General features: G+C 50.1%; 1 protein-coding gene across 4 annotated transcripts in view; it reads left to right on the plus strand.

Annotated features, from left to right (window-relative positions):
• PLEKHA7 (pleckstrin homology domain containing A7) overlaps positions 1 to 18259 on the plus strand; it is a 211446-nt gene that overhangs the window by 76381 nt on the left and 116806 nt on the right. Inside the window, exon 1 of one of the 4 annotated variants that reach the window (XM_058663298.1) lies at positions 2891 to 3176. The exons of the other annotated variants lie outside the window; for them this stretch is intronic. Within the exon in view, the coding sequence (XP_058519281.1) occupies positions 3094 to 3176 (83 nt within the window). The 5' untranslated portion in view covers positions 2891 to 3093. Of the gene's footprint in view, positions 1 to 2890; positions 3177 to 18259 lie in introns of those variants that run through there. 4 annotated transcript variants of the gene reach the window in all.

Here is an 18259-nt window from a genome sequence, read left to right on the forward strand (position 1 = left end):
TGTTTGTTGTCAGACAATCTGAAAAACAGAAAGCCCCAAGGAAATACAAAGTCAACTCCTATTCCATCATTGTTAGCATGTTGGTAAATGTCCTTCTCATGATTATTTTTACTGAAGCTTCAGTGATTAGGTTCTGAAGTCAGAGTCAAGGTGAAAACATCAAGGTCAAACGTATCCATAACCACCATGGAGGGTAATCCCTAGGATTTCTTAGGTCGGAAAACGATTGCGCTAGACTCAAGGAAAAAACCAAAAATTAAAAAACTTATATGAAATTAAAAGGTCTTGAGGGCAAAACATTTTACCTTAAAGATTACTATGAAATCCCTAATGATGAGTGAATGGTGGTAGAGATAGGAATTGTGTGCCTACTTGCCTGTTAAGTTTATTCTGTTCTATTTTAATATGAAGGGTCTATAACTTTAATATGGGTTAATACTTGTTGTGAGGTTGGTATGCCGTAATGATAACACAGCTTGGTTCAGGAAGCTGGTCCTGAATCATCCAGTCAGAAATATGAACACCATGCAACTACATCGAAGACACCCCCAGGCCTCCCCGCCTTGCTCCCCCACCCATCTCTCTCTCTCTCTCTCTCTCTGTCTCTGTCATTGTAACCTTCTGTGTATTAACCAATGTGCTATTGTATTTTTAGGTAATTTCCAATTATTTACTATTACAAAAGTGATGAAATGAACATGGTCATGGATAAATCCTTAAGCTGCTCCATAGACATCTTGTGGATAAGTTCTTAGTTGTGGAATTGACAGCTTGGAAGATAGGATTTTTAAGATTTATTTTTATTGGAAAGGCAGTTATAGAAAGGTGGAGAGACTTCCATCCACTGAGTCACTCCCCAGTTGGCTGCAACGGCTGAAGCCCAGATGGTCCAAGGCTAGGAAGTGGATCTTCTCCCAGGTCTCCCATGCATGCAGGGCCCAAGGACTTGAACCGTCTTCGCTGCTTTTCCAGGCCATAAGCAGGGAGCTGGACCAGAAGTGGAGCAGATGAGAGAGGAACCAACACCGGAAGAGGAGGCTTGGCCTGCTATACCAGACAGCAGTTCCAGATAGAAACAAATTTAAGACTTTTACCTCATGTTGCCAAATTGTCCCCGATACATTATGCTTCCTTCAAAGTGTCTATTTCCCAGCATTACTGGAAATTATCATTCAAAAGTGTCTTCTATGGCATACCTGATTCTTTTTAAATGACCCAGGGCTTCTGCCAATTTATCCTGGAAAGAATAAAAGAAGGGGGGCTGGTGCTGATAAATGCCGGGGGCTGGATTAGGTGGGAGATGAGGACAGGTAATAGAAGGGGTGAGCTTGGAGGCCGTTTGTGTACTGCAGGATCCAACAGTCTTCAACAGGCAGCATATGGCTTAATACTTAAAAGTCATATGCAATTTTAAAAAGCATCTTCAATAATATAATTCCTGATTTGGAAACTAATCTGGTGTCTTGTTATCACAGAAGCTGCAAAATGAGAATAACATTTGTATGATTATCCAGAAGGGAGTATGGGCTTTAAAAATGTATGGAGAAATACCGTCCTAACCTAACCTTCCTTCCTTTTATGTTTTTACATTTTTGAAAGAGAGGATCTGGGGCAGGCTGAAGCTGGGAACCAGCCCCTCAGTCTAGGTCTCCCAGATGAGTGGCAGGAGCCCCAGTCATCTGACCCATCACCTGCTGCCTCCAAGGGTGTGCGTTTGAAGAAAGCTGGAATTTGGGGAGTGGAGCTGAAACTTGAACCCAGGTTATCCAGCATGGGAGGCAGGCATCCTAGGAGGCATTTTAGCCGCCCCCTCCAAATACCTGTCCTCAACCCTTCATCGTGGCAAGGGACAAGAAACCAGAGGGTAGGATTTCTGTAACGCCACATGGCATATCAGTGATGGGGCTGGAGCTAGAACTGGACATTTGGGACTGCATGTTCAGTGCTCTTCCAGGGAGGTGGGGTGGCAGTGGAGCGGGGTGGGGGTGAGGTAACAGACGTCAGAGCCCCTCTGGACACTCAGCGGTGCTCTCCTCTGCAGCCCTGTAAAACTCGGCTTCTGCTTGGTCATCCCCACTTGGCAATGAGAGCCAGTTCACCACTGGCTTAGAAACACCTGGCTGCCTGAACTCCTCACCATGCCTTGACAACTCTTGTCTCTTCCTCCAGGGAGCCACCTCCTACTGTTACTGCCCTGTCCCTCGTCCCCAGGCTCTCCCTGACTGGTCTGTAGACTCTTAGAGTGCAGAAACTGTACCTTCTATCTGCTGCTCCGGGCCCACGCTGAGCCTTAATAAGTGTCTGAATATCTGGATAGATGCTAATGAATGAACTACAAGTGTGTGGGGCTGCTGGGCAGTATTGCTTCTGATTGTCTTCAGAACAAGGAGAGCTGCCCCTTATGGTCAGGAGTGCAGAGAAAAGAGAGGAAAGATACACCACCGAGGCTTTGCCTGGGTACAGCCAAGACAGAGGGTATGATCTGCCTCTCAGGGTCCCAGAGAATGGTCTCCTGCCTTGCTGGCTTGTCATAGGCAGCTCCACAGTTTAGGAGATATTGCTCAAGAAGCCTCCTTGAATCTCTCTGTGGATGAGAATTCAAGGTCAGGGCTCTTTTAGGACTCCTTGGACCGGAGAGGAGAGCAGCCCCCACCCCGGGGTCACCTACAGCCTGGGCGTCACAGTCGCTGGGGCACTTGCGGCAAGAGCTGTCAGGTCTGCTGGTGGCTGGCTGGGTGCCAGCACAGCGCCGCTGTGAGGCCGCAGGTCCCCCCCCCCCCTAGCTCCGCGGGTGTCCCTCCCCCTCCTCAGTCTTCAGCTGCCTGAGGCTCACAGCATCCTCGGCCAAGCAAAGGAATGTGCCGCTATCGGTGGAGGCGCCGGTCCAGCCCCGCTGCAGCACCTAGGGCACGCTCTGGGCTGCCGGGGTCCGCTGTCTGGCGCTGCGCCACGTGCTGTGGTCGGCGCTGATGTCAAGTGGGTGTGGGCTCTTGGCGAAGGCCCGGCGAGGACGAGGAGGGCGCGCGATGCGCCGCGGGCGCGCTGAGGCCCCGGCGTGCTCGGCTGTCCGGCGCTGCTGACCAGAGTGGCCGCATGGAGCCGCGGTGCTGTCCGCCGCGGGACGCTTGCCCCGCCGCCCGCGGGGGCTGGCCCAGGCCGTCGGCGGGGGCCTGCAGGTGTGTGTGTGCGCGGTAACTTTAAGGGACACAGAGGGCACCGTGTGTGGGTGCGTGGCGGTGCGGGAGAGCTGGCTAGTGCCCAGCTGGCCATTGGCGTGGGAGCCGCCGCTTTCAGCTGGAGTTTAGCGAGATAATTCACTGAGCTGGCGCCCAGTTTAGGGGGGTACCCATTGGGAAGGGCGCCCAGGGGAGCTACCTTGTTGTCTTCAGAATCGGGGCTCCAAGTGCAGTCTGCGTTCATGGCAATGGGATTCTCAGTGGACAACCCGTTTCCTGAACACACTAAGGTTAAAGGGGTCCCTCGGCTTCGGAGGGCCGCCAGCCAGCACAGGAGGGGGCTGGGGATCAGAAGGTGGGCAGAGGGGACCTCTCCACGCTTTCCGTCCAGCGCGGCAGGACGCCTTCCTCTCCTCCTCCTCCTCCTTTACCTCGTCCTCCTCCCGGAGCCTCTCCACCCACACTTGCCAGGAGCCGGTGAGGAGGAGGTAAGAGGCCAGCCTTGTGCCCACGATAGCTCCGGTTTCACACACACCTTCCCGGAGGAATGCGGAGGCTTTGTCCCAGCCGCCCCAAGCCCCGAAGCTGGCGGGCATGGGGCCATTACTCATCTTTTACGGCCACGCTGGGGAGCTGCTGGGTAGGCAAGTTAATTATTAATGTGTCTAGGCTGGCAGGAGACAATCTGGAAATGAGACTGGTGGGCTGTATCCCCCTCCCCCCTTTCTTTTTGACTTTGGCAATCAAGGTTCCAGCCCATAGAGTCTGCCTTCTGGGAAGATTCAGGCGCTCCTCTGGGACCCGCCCTCTGCTGGAGGGACTCCCCATAACAGCCCCTCTCCCCTCGCGGTGGGGGTCAATAAGGGACAGTTTCCTTGGGAAGCAACCTGTGCCTTTTCTCATTTGCGTTCCTAATCCAGTCTCATGCTGTCCTCTGCGCTGGGCAACCTCCTGTTGGTGCTTCCAGACCAGGTGTGTGCCAGTCCCTCAGCAGGTGTCTGAGATTCCCTGCCCAGGTGCTGCCCTGGCTCTACCCAAGCCCAAGAGCCTGCTCCTAGCTTCACAGATGCCCCAGGAGTGCAAGGGAGTGGGGTCACCACATCTGGCTCTCCCAGGCCCAGGTGTGGGCCAAAGGGAGGTGTGAAGCCTCTCCTCTGGCGTTTCAGTTTCCCTCCCCCTGGCAGGGAGAGGGTGGATTCTGAGGCTGGTAGCACACAGGGGTCGGTGTGTGTGCTGGGGGTATTTCTAGGTGGGGCCTCCAGGACGGGTTTGGAAGGGCCCATTCCTTCCTTGGAGAGCTATGGAGGAGGCAGATGGGAGAGCTGCCCCACCCAGCCCCCCTGGGAGATTGGGGACATGTCTCTGCCAACTCAGGACAGAATACACCATCCTGTAGACTTAAGTGCTAAAGGTTCTGCAAGGAGAATGTGATGGAAAAAGGTGGATGGGCTCATCTTGGAAGCTGATATTCTTGAGAGTCCAGGGGGGGACCTGGCTTATAAATGGAGGGTTGAGCAGTATTTGGGGAGGGAACAGGCTTATGAGAGGTGAAGGGTGCAGGGATGGAGGTGGGGCATGGGCTGTGTGTCCCATCAATTTTCTGGCTCCTTTCTCTGTGACTTAGTTTGCTGAATTCACCTGCTTCCTCATTCTGGTCTCCATGGGTTGGGATGCTCCAACGGCCACCCAGATATGTACAGGCCCCATCCCATCCCAGGAGAAGTTGAGGGGCAGAGGGCTTGGGTGCAGAGTTGCTATAGGTGGTTGAGAGGAAGCTGTTCCACCTGTCCTGACACCTGGGCTTGTGGTATATTTACAGGGGGCTCTTGCTTTTGGAGTGTTACTTCCTCCAACCTGAGCTGCTGGCACTCTGTGTGGAGGGTTTGGAGAGGGGCCTGGATGGAGACAAGTGTTTTCTATTATGGGAAGAGTGCTTGCACCTGCCAGCTGATGTCTGCTCACCTTTTGGCCAGCTTGCTGTGACTGAATAGGCATTGATGGTGGCCAGCCTGCCTGGAGAAGCCACCCAAGTGACTGTAGGGAGAGAGTGGATGAGTTACAGTGTCCCTAGGGCACTGTAAATTAAGAAGGAGGATGGTAGGGATGGCAGGGAAGGGCAGTGAAGTAGTGAGAATGAGCAGGGATGGGGGCATCAGAGACTGTGAGTTTTGGGTCAGAGGACTGAGCAAGGCTGGTCCGCGTAGATTCTACGTGGGTTTTGCACTCCACTTCTGTGCAGGCTGTTGTTAAGTGGAGGCATCTGTCCCGGGGCTTGGCCCCTGGCAACCTATCTCTGTAGCAGCTCCTCCCTCACCAAGGCACTGAGTTGCTGATGGTGGTTACTGAGTTCCCCAGAAGCATCTGTGTCTGGAGCCTTTTCCTGGCATGGGCGGCGGCAGAAGCCACTCAGGTTAAGAGAGGATGCTCTGAAGGTTGGTTCCAATTCAGACGCAGTCAGGAAGGATGCAAAATGGAGACCCTGGCAGCCTTGGTTCTCAAAAGCACAAAGTTGCCCCTGAGGTTTGCACTGTTTGGTGAGGGGTAAAGAGGCCAGCCAGTATAGCAGACCTGTGTACTGTAGACAGCCAAGAATGAGGGAGAGAGGAGGGATTATATGAGGCACTGCTGTGTTCTTGAGTCTCTCAAAGTCTTCTTTGGGCTGTTAATTGAGGATAAGAAATCCTCTTTCCCCTCTCCCTGGGATAATTGTAAGGATTTCATGAAATGCTTGCAAAATATTTAGCCCAGTGCTTACTAATTGGCAGTGGTTTTATTATTATTATTATTAGTAGTAGTATTAGTTAATGTAGCCAGGGGACTTAGATCATCAACTGAGAGAGTTGTGTTAGCAGAAAATGTCAGGAATGTCATTTTGTGTTGCCGTTAGAGGTCAGGTCCAGGCTCCAAGGGTCAGATGTGACGTCTGTGCCAGAAGGGTGTCATCTGACGTTTTCCAGGCGCTAATTGTTCAGAGAGGTCTGGAGACCTGTGACTGCATGGCTGCAGATAGCCAGCACAGCTGAGCTGGAAAGGTGGCCAGCTGTGGTCTGGCCAAGGCTAGGCCATGCTGGGCCTGAGTGTGCCACACACCTGCCACTGTTAGCAGTGTCTCTTTACTCTCTCTTTTCTCTCCCTGAGCCGGTGTCCTGGGAGAATAACAAGCCTTGCTTCACACAGTTGTTCTCACGACCAAAGGGATAATGTATGCAAAACTGTACTGCAGTATTCTGTGTTCCTGATAGCTTCCCATGTACCAGACCCTGTTCCCAGTGCTCTGCCATATTATTTCACTCAAGTCTTAGAACAGTGTAAGATGCGGTTAGTTAGTTCCCACATTTTACTGATGAGGAAGTTGAGCTGTTAGGAACTATAATTTTTTTAAAGATTTTTATTTATTTTATTGAAAGGCAGATCAAATTTATGAAGAGGAGAGAGAAAGAGCTTTCATCTCAGCAGCAGTGGCCAGAGCTGAGGCAATCCAAGGCCAGGAGCCAGGAGCTTCTAGGATTCCTACACGGGTGCAGGGTTCCAAGGCTTTGGGCCATCGTTTACTGCTTTTCCAAGCCATAAGCAGGGAGCTAGATGGGAAGTGGAGCAGCTGGGACACGAACTGGCATCTATATGGGATCCTGGTGCTTGCAAGGTGAGGATTTAGCCATTGAGTTATCATGTTGGGCCCAGAAACTGTAATTTGTATACTACCCATGGAAATCATGCAGCTGAAGATGTATGTGGGCTAGAGTAGGGCTCAGCTGTGGTTGCTGCAAGGGTGTTTGAGCACTGCCTTTCTTCTGGGGCCCAGAATATGAGTTACCACAGTGAGTCCAAAAGGTTCCTCTTGGTTAGTTTGTCCTTTTGGTGCCACCTCTGGTCCTGTTGCCATGGACTCTGTGGGATGCAGGACACAGCAATCGAGCTCATGACCTTCAAGCGTTACGTGCATGGAGCTATAATCTCCTTGCATTTGCCCTCATTAGTGGTGCTTCTCTGAGTTGACTTTAGGCAGGGGGTTGGGAGAGGTAGGGATGGGAAGAGGGGTGATCAGGGCAGGGAATGTTTGGTCTAGCGACGGCCATCACACCCAGAGTTTTCAAGGTCCCGTATTTTTCTGTTGCTTCCAGTTAGCTGTTTTGCCTTCCTCCCTCTGCCCTAAGTGATCTGCCAGTGAGCACTGAGGGCTAAAGTTTGCAATATATTAGAAAAACATTCGAACAGGAAGACAGACACAAAGCACCCTGCAAAAATAATGGCTCACAGCTTGTGGCATCTCAAACTTAGGTGGTGCTTGTTAACAGTTACTGTCACAGCCCCAAATTCATTCTCACTACTTTTGTAGGTGTTTATGAGAGAAGAGAAGGCTGAAGCATTGCAGGTTACTTTTTGTTTAGAACAAAATAATACTTAGAAGGAGTGACACAAATAAAGGCTTAAAGGCCAGATGTGGAATAAACAGTGAAAAGCAACTGGTGGGGCTGCAGGCATGCTCCGGAAGTGTCCTGGCTCTGGTTAGTGGAGCAGGACTTTCTGCGGCTTGCGCCTGCACCTGCAGCAGCCTGGCACGGATGGACAGAGCAGGCATCCATTGAGCCTGTCCTCTTACTGGAAAATGGAGTGAGTTGCTTGAGGTCAGATAGCCAGATATGTAATCACTTGCCTGTTATGTTACCATGTAGGACATTGAGAAGATTTCAGGGGGGGATAGCAAAGGAGATTGTGGGCCAAATGCCAGAGACAACCACTGTTTATGTTTCAGTAGGCTTCTAAAAACTTTCTCCTTTCAAAAAATTATTTAATTGGAAGGCAGAGTGGGAGCCAGAGATCACCTGCTGATTTACTCCCCAAATGGCCACAACTACTGGTGCTGAGCCAGGCCAGGCGCAAGCCAGGAGCCAGAAACTCCATCCAGGTCTCTCGTAGGGATGGCAGGGGCTCAAGTACTTGGGCCATCATGTGCTGCTTTCCAGGTACATGATCAGGGAGCTTGTTTGGAATTGCGGTAGCCAAGACTTGGAACCTGCAGTCACAAGGATTCTGGCTTCTCAAGCAATGGCTTAACCCTTTTTGTCTTTGTCACAACATCATCTCTAAGGACTTTTTTTTTCTTTTAAGGAAGTAGGGATGTTTGTTTTTGTCAGGGGAGATTTGCTTGTTATTTATACATCTCCAAGTATATCAAGTTTCCTGTCTTGCAAGAGGCCTTTTTCTATAAGCTTTGTGTCCCTACAAATTCAGGTCAAGGTTTTTATTTTAGGTGAAGCACTGAGCTAGAGACTTTGGTGAACGAAAAAAACGAGCAAGACACTCCTGCCTTCAGAGTTTACAGTGAAGAGGCAGATTGTGTTCAACCAATTAGTCACTGGCAGAGTTGTGATCGCAAAACCACCAGTTGTAGCCAGCTCTGCCCCAGGTGCTTTATGCACATTACTCATGCTTAAACCCCATCAGTCTGCAAGGGAGATATTGCCCACTTTATAATTGTAGAGACTAGCAGGTCTGATGGCTTGTGCAAGGTGATACAATTAACAAGACACCCAAGCTGAGATTCCAATTCAGATGGTCCCATTACAAAATGCAGAGCCCTGTCTTAGGAAAATCTGCAGACACAGCAGTCCTGTGAAAGGGCAGCACACATTCAGTCTCTGAGATGAAGAAAGTGATGGTGCTTGGTGCCCCATTCATCTCTCCCTTACCCTTTTCTCTCTTAGTATTCAGATAAAATGATTCTAATTATATTGCGTGCTATTTACTGTCTTCCTGCAAAGTTCCCTCCTGGGATTCTTTCTCTTAGTTGAGTCACTTGGTAATAAATCTGACTATGAGGACTGGAAGGAAATGGAAAAACTGTCTATCCATCCGAGAAAGCAAGTGACCTGGGCAAACAGAAAAAAATTCAGTGGAGTCAGAGTCCAGCTTTTTTTTCCTAGGATTTCTGTATCATTGTGTTTCGTGTTACTAAAATGAAGCAACTTTGTAAAGTTGGGTAACTTTATAAAGAAAGGGGGTTTGATTTGGTGCTTGGTTTTGGTAGTCCAGGTAAAGGGCACACATCTGGTAGTGTCTTCTTGCTGGCATTCTTGAAGCAGAGCAGTGTCAAATGGCAGAGAGGAATTGTGTGCATGTGTCTAAATTCTCTACTGTCTTAAGAGGATATTTTGGAAAATTTCTAGAAAACTGAACTGAAAAACAAGCTTATCTTGGTGAAAATGATTTTGAAATTGATCCATCCTTTTTTTAATAGTGTACATTTTCATGAACTTTTGAAGTTTGTGTGTAGGATTCAATCATGAGGGCTCCACTGTAGTGACTCCCACTGATCCTAATCCCCCCACAAACCCTCACCTCTAAGCACCATAGTCAGATCCTTTCCCCTTGTTCCTACTTCACGATGGCATTAAATTTCTACGCAGGAACCTTGTTGCAGTCTCCTAAGGTGTAAAATGATACAGGACAATAAAAGTGATTTTTTTTTTATTGTAAAAGTCTCGTACTTGAGTATACATTTTTTCATGTGTGTTTGAAGAAAAACCAGACCCATGTAGAACAGCAGACCCATTAGACCCATGTGGAACAGCTGTTATTATTTAGGATGTGTCTGGAGTCTGGGCAGTTTGAAGCATAGGAGCAGACATGCAGGCTGGGCAGGTCATGGCAGCAGTGTTAGACAGTGTGTGGGCAGTGTTGGTTCGTTTGAGGAGAACAGTGCATGCTTCCCTGTTTGTACGCTTGCCAATGAGCTGGCCTGCACAGCCGGCTTTGTTAGTTTCAGGGTCAGGAAGAAGGGGTCATTAACAGTGACTTCATTTTGTACATATGAGGATGTCTCAGAAATTTATGGAAAAACACTTAAATAAGTATATTTTGGTGCAAAAACTGACATCCGTGCATAATTTTTTTCCATAGTAAGCTTTTCCAAGACCTCCCCAAAAATATGGGTTCGATTTATTTAATTATTGATTGATTGCTGCAAAGTAAGTGTATGTTTTAGCTCCATTCTCCATGAACTTTTTGAAGGGCCCTCTTATTCAAAAAGTTCCAAGAGGCCAGTTCACCAACCCTGGGTAACAGATGACAGGTTGGAGAGCCCAGCTTCAGGCCCCAGCGTGGGCTCCTGCTCTTGGCCCCTTGGGCCACTGGCCACGTTCCTAGGTCAGTGAGTGCTGGACTCAGCGTGCAACTTCCCTCTGGGCTCCAACTCCCATTGCAGTCTCACTCAGGTACCTGGCGCAAGTGGAGATGAATGTGGTTCGGTTGCTAGGTTGCCAGTGTAGCTTGCTTGAGTTGAGAATTCCAAAGAATATGTGGTATTTGTCAAATCTGACTCATGCTCTTAAGTGATAGCACCCCGTCCTGATGCCATGTAGCTTCTGTGTCCATGGTGATGGCTCTAGCAGGTGTGGTGGACAGTGTGTGTGGGGTTGGGAGGAGCCATTGGGGGTGGCTGGGGAGCTCCAGGAAGTCTAGTCTGTGTCCATCAGTCTCTCTGAAAGATGATTTTTGGGCTATTTTCAAGACTGACTCATCTATTCATACTTCAGGAGTTCAGAGAATCAAAATGGAGGTATTTTTCCAGAATTGAGGTATGGCTGTGAGGGTGCAGGCTCCAAGAAACCTTAGAGCTGCAGGATATGCAGAGAAAACCTTCAGGCCCTGACTTGGCAGGCTTAGGTAGGAACATGGTGTCTAGGATTTAACTTCTCCCTAAGTTAGCCCAGCAGTTTCTACCTCCCCGTGTGGAGGGCCACTGGGAGCATAACCCCTTACTTCAGCAAGTCACGTGCATCTGCCAGGTGTTAGGTGCTGGGATCAGGGCTGGGCCGAACAATGGCACCCACACCAAGCAGGTGCACGTTCTAACCCTGAAACCTATAGACCTTCAAATGTGATTAAAAGAAACATATGCGGGTGTAGAGATGCTTTTGGATTTTTTTTAAAGATTTATTTATTTTTATTGGAAAGGCAGATATACAGAAAGGAGGATAGACAGGAAGATCTTCCGTCTGATGTTTTACTCCCTAAGCGGCCGCAATGGCTGGAGCTGAGCCAATCCAAGACCAGGATGGCCCATGTGGGTGCAGGGTCCCACTGCTTTGGGCCATCCTTGACTGTTTTCCCAGGCCACAAGCAGGGAACTGGATGGGAAACAAGTCCGCTGGAATCAGAACCAGCACCCATATGGGATCTCAGCACATGGAAGGCGAGGACTTTAGCCACTAGGCCATTGTACCAGTGAGGCTTTGAAGGACCGGGCCCAGCACCCCACAGCTGGTGAGTGGTGGGGTTTCAGTGCAGGCCCTCAGGCCTCAGGGTGGTTGCTCTCAGTGTGCCTTTCTGAAGGCACATACCACTTTAGAAATCAGAGGCCCCGAGTCCTGATCCTTAGTTTCTTGCTTCCTACAGTTGGCGCAGTCCAGCTGCCCTTCAGCCTCAGTTTCCATCTGTGCTGAAGGGTAAGGGGCCTGGCAGCTTCAGAGAGGCTGTGCTCTCCTGAGGCACAAGCACCCCCTTCGCTTTCCAGACTGACTCCTCCGGAGAGGCCTTCCAGAGTGAACCTCACTTCTCCGTGCAGGTCATTGTCCATGTCATGTAGGCAGGTTAGGGAGTTCGGCCATGGTGGGGCCCGGAGAGGTCTGCATCTTCAGGCCATGGTAAAGATCTAGTGGCCACAGCAGGCATGAGCTGTCCATCTGAGTGGTCTGGACCTGGAATTGAGTACAGTGCCATTCCTGCCTTCAACTGGCTCTCACTCTAAGGGGGAGGGCAGGCAGGTCAACAGCCAGTGTGATCATAGTGGTCCCTACGACTTTATCCCTACACAGGAGCACCAGTCGTGACCAAAGACGAGCTTTTCTCTGACATCAGGGTGACTGAGTGGTACTGCCACTTGCTCTGTGTGATCTGAGGCAAGCGAACTCAGGCTTTGAAGCTGTGGTGTCTTCATGTATCAGCCAGGGCTAATGAGTTCTGCTTTCCCAGGTCTGGGAGGGCAGGCCACCTGGCACGGGGTGGCTCCACGGAGCCAGTTCTTTGCAGGGTTCAGCATATCTCTCTTGCCCTCTGAGGCTGGCTGAGGCACATTAGAACTGGATGTGAAGGAGGGTCTGGCCACAGCATGACAATGCCACGACTTCCTCAGGGCCAAGACTCTGCTTCGAGACAGGAGGTGGTGATTGCTGGCTTTCAGGTGGCTGCCATGGGTGCGCTGGGCCATGTTGGAAGCAAGAGGGTATCTGTCTTGCCAAGTAGAAGATTGAGTGTTGTCTCTGTGCTTTCTGGGAATAATGGCCGTGCAGATGAAGTAGATTTATGGTGCTTTAGTACATCAGAGAACAGACCACTCTTTCTTTTCTCATCAGATGTCTACATTTTCTGGTTATTTGCGTAATGTGCTTATTTGGGAGATCCCAAACAAGAAGGAAAAAAGTTTACATCTAGAGATGCTTACTGATAACATTTTAAAAAATAGTTATTTATTTTTATTTGAAAAGCAGATTTACAGAGAGAAGGAGAGTCAGAGAAGGAAGGCTCTTCCATTCTTTGGTCCACTCCCCGGATGGCTGCAATGGTCAGAGCTGACCTAATCCGTAACCAGGAGCCAGGAACTTCTTCCTGGTCTCTCACAAGGGTGTAGGGGCCCAAGGACTTGGGCCATCCTCTGTTGCTTTTCCAGGCCATAAGTGGGGAGCCGAATTGGAAATGGAGAAGCTGGGGCTAGAACTGGCATCCATATGGGATGCTGGTGCTTGCAGGTGGAAGATTAGCCATTTGAGGCACTGTACTGGCCTCTACTGCTAACATTTTTAATGTATGTCCCTCCATGTTTTTTGAAAAGCATCTGTAATTTTTAAAAAATCAGTTTCATGTGTGTTATTCACAGGTGTTATCACATGACCTCTAAGAGCATAGTCTTGTTCTTAGAACAATTCCATCTGCTACCGTAATTGTCCGTATGTTCATGTACCACCGTCTTATTCATGACTATAGGTGCAATAGTTAGGCATTTAGATTGCTTCCACTTGCTTCCTCAAATACAAGAAGCTATGTCACTGTGTGTTCATTTGCTATTGGATTCCTGCAACCGGAAGGCCCACATCAAAGAATAAACTCATTTAAAAGTGCTCACTGGGACAGGCATTATGGTGCCGTGGGGCAAGCAGCCATTGGATGGCCCACGTCTCACATGGGAGTGCCTGCCTACTGCACACTTTTGATCTGGCTTCCTAGTAACGTGCCTGGGCAGCAGCAGATGAAGGCCCTAGTTCCTGCCACCCACAGTGGGAGACCCAGAGAGAGTTCCTGGCCCCTAGCTTCATCCTGGTGTAGCCCTAGCTAATGTGGACATTTTGGGAGCCAACCAGTAGATGGGTGTTTCCTGTCTCTCCCGACCCTTCTCTGGGACCCAGCCTTCAAATAAATCAATCTTGTAAAAGTGCACATCAATGTGCTGTTCTACTTAGCTTTCATTAAGGAGCCAGAAAGTTGGGGTTGCAGTGGCGTTAGGCAGCCTTCAACCAGCCTGAGGCCCTGCCCTTTGTACACGCTGCTACCTCCTTGCCACTCACTCTCACTTGCATCCTGGCTGACAGTACAATCAACCTCTTGTGGCTCACCGGTGAAATTTAAGTAATGGGTCAGCCTTTCCAGTGCTTCTCTTACTGTCAGGAAGTTCGCCTGTGAATCTAACCTAAATCTCAGCTGCTGCATTTTAAATCCCATCTGCTGCCGGTTCCTCTCAGTGGAGCGCAGCAGAGCAGAGCAGAGCTGTGCGCTGTCTGCAGGCGGCCCTGCCCGACCCTCGCCACCAGCCTTATGTTACCCTGGAGGAAACTTGAGGGTCTCTGGCTCCTGCTGTCGCGACTAGGAGGGCGGTCCCTGCATCGAGTTGCTGCCGATAACGCCAGGTAGGGTTTCTGAATCCCAGAGTGCCCGTGCCATGGAGACCCGCATTCCGGCCTCTCCCGTGCCCTCTGCAGACCTCGCGGGGCAATTAGCATTCAGAGCGTGCTCTCCTGTTGACACTGCAGGTCTATCAGATTCATTCTCTGGGACAAAAAAAAAAAAAACCAGGCTGGCACAGGGATTAATTGTGCTTGGGTCCCGAGCACATTGGCCCCATGGTGAATGTGCAGGAGCACAGCCAGGCCGGGAGGACAGCTGAGTGCATTCTGGTACTGCGAAGGGCAGCTGTCAGTGTGGCAGGGGTGGTCCCTCTCTGGACCTCCCACCCTGGGCCTCAGGCCACAGCTGGACCTTCTAGTGGCACCGCCTTAACTACCTTTTTTAGCCAGGTCCTTTCTTGGACACTGACAGCTTTATTATAGGGCAGTGGGGATGTTAATTTAGAAAATGCAACCTCACTTGCAGCAAGAGGCCCCTTGCGTCTATCCCTCAGGCATTGGAGAGCTGCCTGGCAGGACAGAGCCAGTCACACAGGAAAGAGACTGGGAATTGAGTGCTCGCTGCACCTGTGGGAGTAACTGGCCCTGGGGTGGAGCCTGAAGTCTCCCTGGGCCTCAGCCCAGCCTGGCTGATCTCACCTCCGTTCACAGCAGTGAGTAGCGGGGTTCCTGCCCCACAAGTAGCTGCTTGGTACCACCAGCGTGACCCACTAGGGAGGTGCCTTGCTGGGTACTTGCCTTTAGTGCCTAGCACACTGCAGTCCTTGAATGCATTGAGGCGGTGGTTTTATGCACTCCGTAAAGCAGAGTTTTCTGCTCTTCAGCTGTTGTTGAACTGATCTGTGTCAGGGTGCTCTCTGTCTTTTGAGGGAAGCTTTGTCTGCCTCTTTGTTGCTAGTCCCTGTTCTCTTTAGTGCTGAATGCCACTGGCAACTTCTAGCTTCCTGAAATGGGATCAGAGCCTAGGGTCCCCACTACAAGGCCTCAGCCCAGTGGACGTCATCCCTGTCTGTACGTTGGAATCCTCTGGGGAGCTTTAAAATAAAACAAAAAATCTATGCCAAAGACCCAGTGCCAGCAATCCTGATTAATTTGCTCTGGACCGGGGCTCTGACATCAGTTTAAAAACATTTACACCTGGACCCGGTGCAATAGCATAATGGTTAAGGTCCTCACCTTGAACGCACTGGGATCCCATATGGGTGCTGGTTCTAATCCCGGCAGCTCCACTTCCCATCCAGCTCCCTGCCTGTGGCCTGGGAAAGCAGTCGAGGACAGCCCAATGCTTTGGGACCCTGCATCCACGTAGGAGACCCAGAAAGAAGTTCCTGGTTCCCGGCTTCGGATCGGCACAGCACTGGCTGTTGCGGCCACTTGGGGAGTGAATCATCGGATGGAAGATGTTCCTCTCTGTCTCTCCTCCTCTCTGTACATCTGTCTTTTCAATAAAAATTAATAATTCTTTAAAAAAACCATTTACACCTGACTCTAATGTTCATTGGTTCTACAACCAGGAGTCAGATGTATCTGCCATGTCCCATGAGATTTGTTTGGAGCTCATGTAGCTGTAGCAGGAGCTTGCTCCACATCCCTACTGCAGGCAGAAAAGGTAAAGTGCAAGTGAGAGCAGTCCTCATGCCAGGCCTTCCAGGAGTGGTCTTGGCTCGAGGGCAAGCGCCGACAGCCTCTGCAGGTGTACCCTGCACTGCTTCCGTTACCAGGGTGTGAGCTGGCTGTGCACTCTACCTAGCCATTGAGCAGATGGGACAGGATGAGGATGCTATAGTTACGATGAAAGATAAAAAGGAAAAAACAGGATATGAGGCTGCTTATTTTGACCCATCAGCCAGAGCTTGGTGCCGCCTCTCTGCAGCAAGGAGCGAGAACTGGGGACAGGACTGTGAGCAGATGTCAGGAGATGGCTTTTCATGCACACCTGGCGGTCAGGTAGGTCAAAGTTCAATCTTGTGTGACTTTGTTACCCCAGGCTGGGGTTCCCGAGGCTTCCTTTTGGCAGTTTGATCATCAGTGCTTTTTCCTAGAGTAGCTAATAAGACACGAGTTCCCACTGTGGCTGACCCAGCCCCTGGTCCCTGTGTTTGAGTTTACATGTGTGTTCCTTTTCATGATTCAAGAATGCTTGTGCTCCCTGGCCAGTGCACCTAAGACCCACCTGATGCCCTTACTCTGCGGGTGTGTTTGTGGGTGCTGCTTGGTTTCAGCAGCATGAGTGGTCTTTCAGCTGTTTTGGTAGTTGCACCTGCTCCTAGCTGGGCTAGGAAGTTCAGTCTTCCTGGAGAGACCCTGTGGCCTCTTGGGACAGCCCCTTGGATGCTGGTGGTACCACTCTCCAGACTTTAAAATCCTGCTTGCAAAAAGCTATGAATGTGAGTGGGTGTTATTAACAACAAAATTTTAAAAAAAGATTTACTTAGGCAGAGTTTCAGATAGAGGGAGAGATAGCTCTTCTATCCACTGGTTCACTCCCCAGATGGCTACTGTGGCTGAGGCTGGGTTGAGCTGAAGCCAGTAGTTTCTTCTAGGTATTCCACATGGATGCAGGGACCTGAGGACTTGGGCTGTCCTTCAGTGCTACTTGCATTAGCAGGGAACTGAATCAGAAGTGGAGCTTGAACCTGTGCCTATGTGGGATGCTGGCACCAGAGACGGCAGCTTAACCCATTGTGCCGCAACACTATTCATGCTGTCAGCACCTCCCACCCCCTAATGCCACAATGGAGAAATGGAACACAGAGCAGTTATGAGACTCGCCCAGGGTCACATGATAAGTTGGAGCTGGGGCAAAACCTGGAAGAACCTGGATTTAAGTCCTGAAAGTTACTCCTCCCATGCCTCCCACCCTGCCACTTGTATGGAACTTTGTTGTGTTAAGGTGGGAAGTGTCATCAAGGATTTTGAATCAGATTCTTCTTTCCTGTGGGGGCAGGGGTTTGGGTGCTGCCCTGTGTCTCATGGCCTCTCTAGTAGCATGTCTGGCTCTGTCCTCTGCATACCTACCAGCACCTTCCAGTTGTGACAATCAGAAACGTCCCCCCGCACTGCCCAGTGTGCCTGAAGGTGGGGCTGAGGGGCCAGAAGGGCCCAGTTGAGACTCCCTACTTTAGAGAGAAGCTGAATTATTCTAGAGTGTTCCCTACTGGCATCCTGCATTTGTATTTTTATTTTAGGGGACTTCCCTCTTAACATTTGCATAGCTGGCTTCTTCCTAGCTTGACTAGTGTGCTGGATCACACATATTTGTAAATGAAGTCGCACTAAATATAAGCCCTGCCTTCATCTCTGATTGACCTGCACAGAGAAAGCATCATTAAGCTGAGGAGAACATGGATGTTGACCCCCAGTCCAGGTCGGCTTGCCAGGCCCCCTGCTTCCCAGCTCGGTGGTCTTGGGTGGGTCGCTTCCCTCTCTCCTGCTCCTTTCCTCATGTGAACACAACAGAAATGTTTGTTGTGAGAATTAAGTGACACCTTGCATGTGGAAGTGTTTATAAAACATTGCTTATGTATTAAGTGGTGATGATAAGACACAGGTCTAATTACCAGCACTTGAGATTTCTCAAATTCCAAGTGCAGAACTCAGCACAGCCATCCTAGAATTGTGTGTAGCCAAGTAGATTGCCTCTGTCATCTTGCTGCCTATAAAGTTAATCTTCCCCTCTCTCACTTTAAATTTAATGTCCCGCTTCTTGGTGGCCATGGCAATACTTCTTCTGCTCCATTGCCTCTGCACGATTGGTTGTTAGGTCATCAACTCTGACTAGCAAGAGCCAGTTTTTTTCTATGGTGAGCTTTCTGAAAGACTGTCAGATAGCTTATGTAAAGCAAAGCCACACCTTCCTTTGCCTCACTCCCGGCATCCAGGAAGGTGTTGAGGATTTCATTTCTGGTCGTGGAGCTGAGAGAAACACACAGGTGAATTTTGAGAAGAAAACTCTCTGAGCTCATTGTCACAGCGTGACTCAGGGTATGAGAAGCTTTGGTGTGCTGATGGGGAAACTGAGTCAAGAGAGGGCTCACGTTGGGATGCTGCCCATGAGAGTGAGAGTACGCATGGCCTTGCTCACACTGCAGCCTTTGGCCTGGTCTCCGCGCCTGTCCAAGCTGCCACTTGGGCATGTGGAGCAGGCCCCACTGTGGCCAGGGTGCTGCCTTACCTTTCCTGGAGGTG

The sequence above is a fragment of the Ochotona princeps genome, chromosome 4 (assembly GCF_030435755.1).
Source record: "Ochotona princeps isolate mOchPri1 chromosome 4, mOchPri1.hap1, whole genome shotgun sequence".
Taxonomy (NCBI): domain Eukaryota; kingdom Metazoa; phylum Chordata; class Mammalia; order Lagomorpha; family Ochotonidae; genus Ochotona; species Ochotona princeps.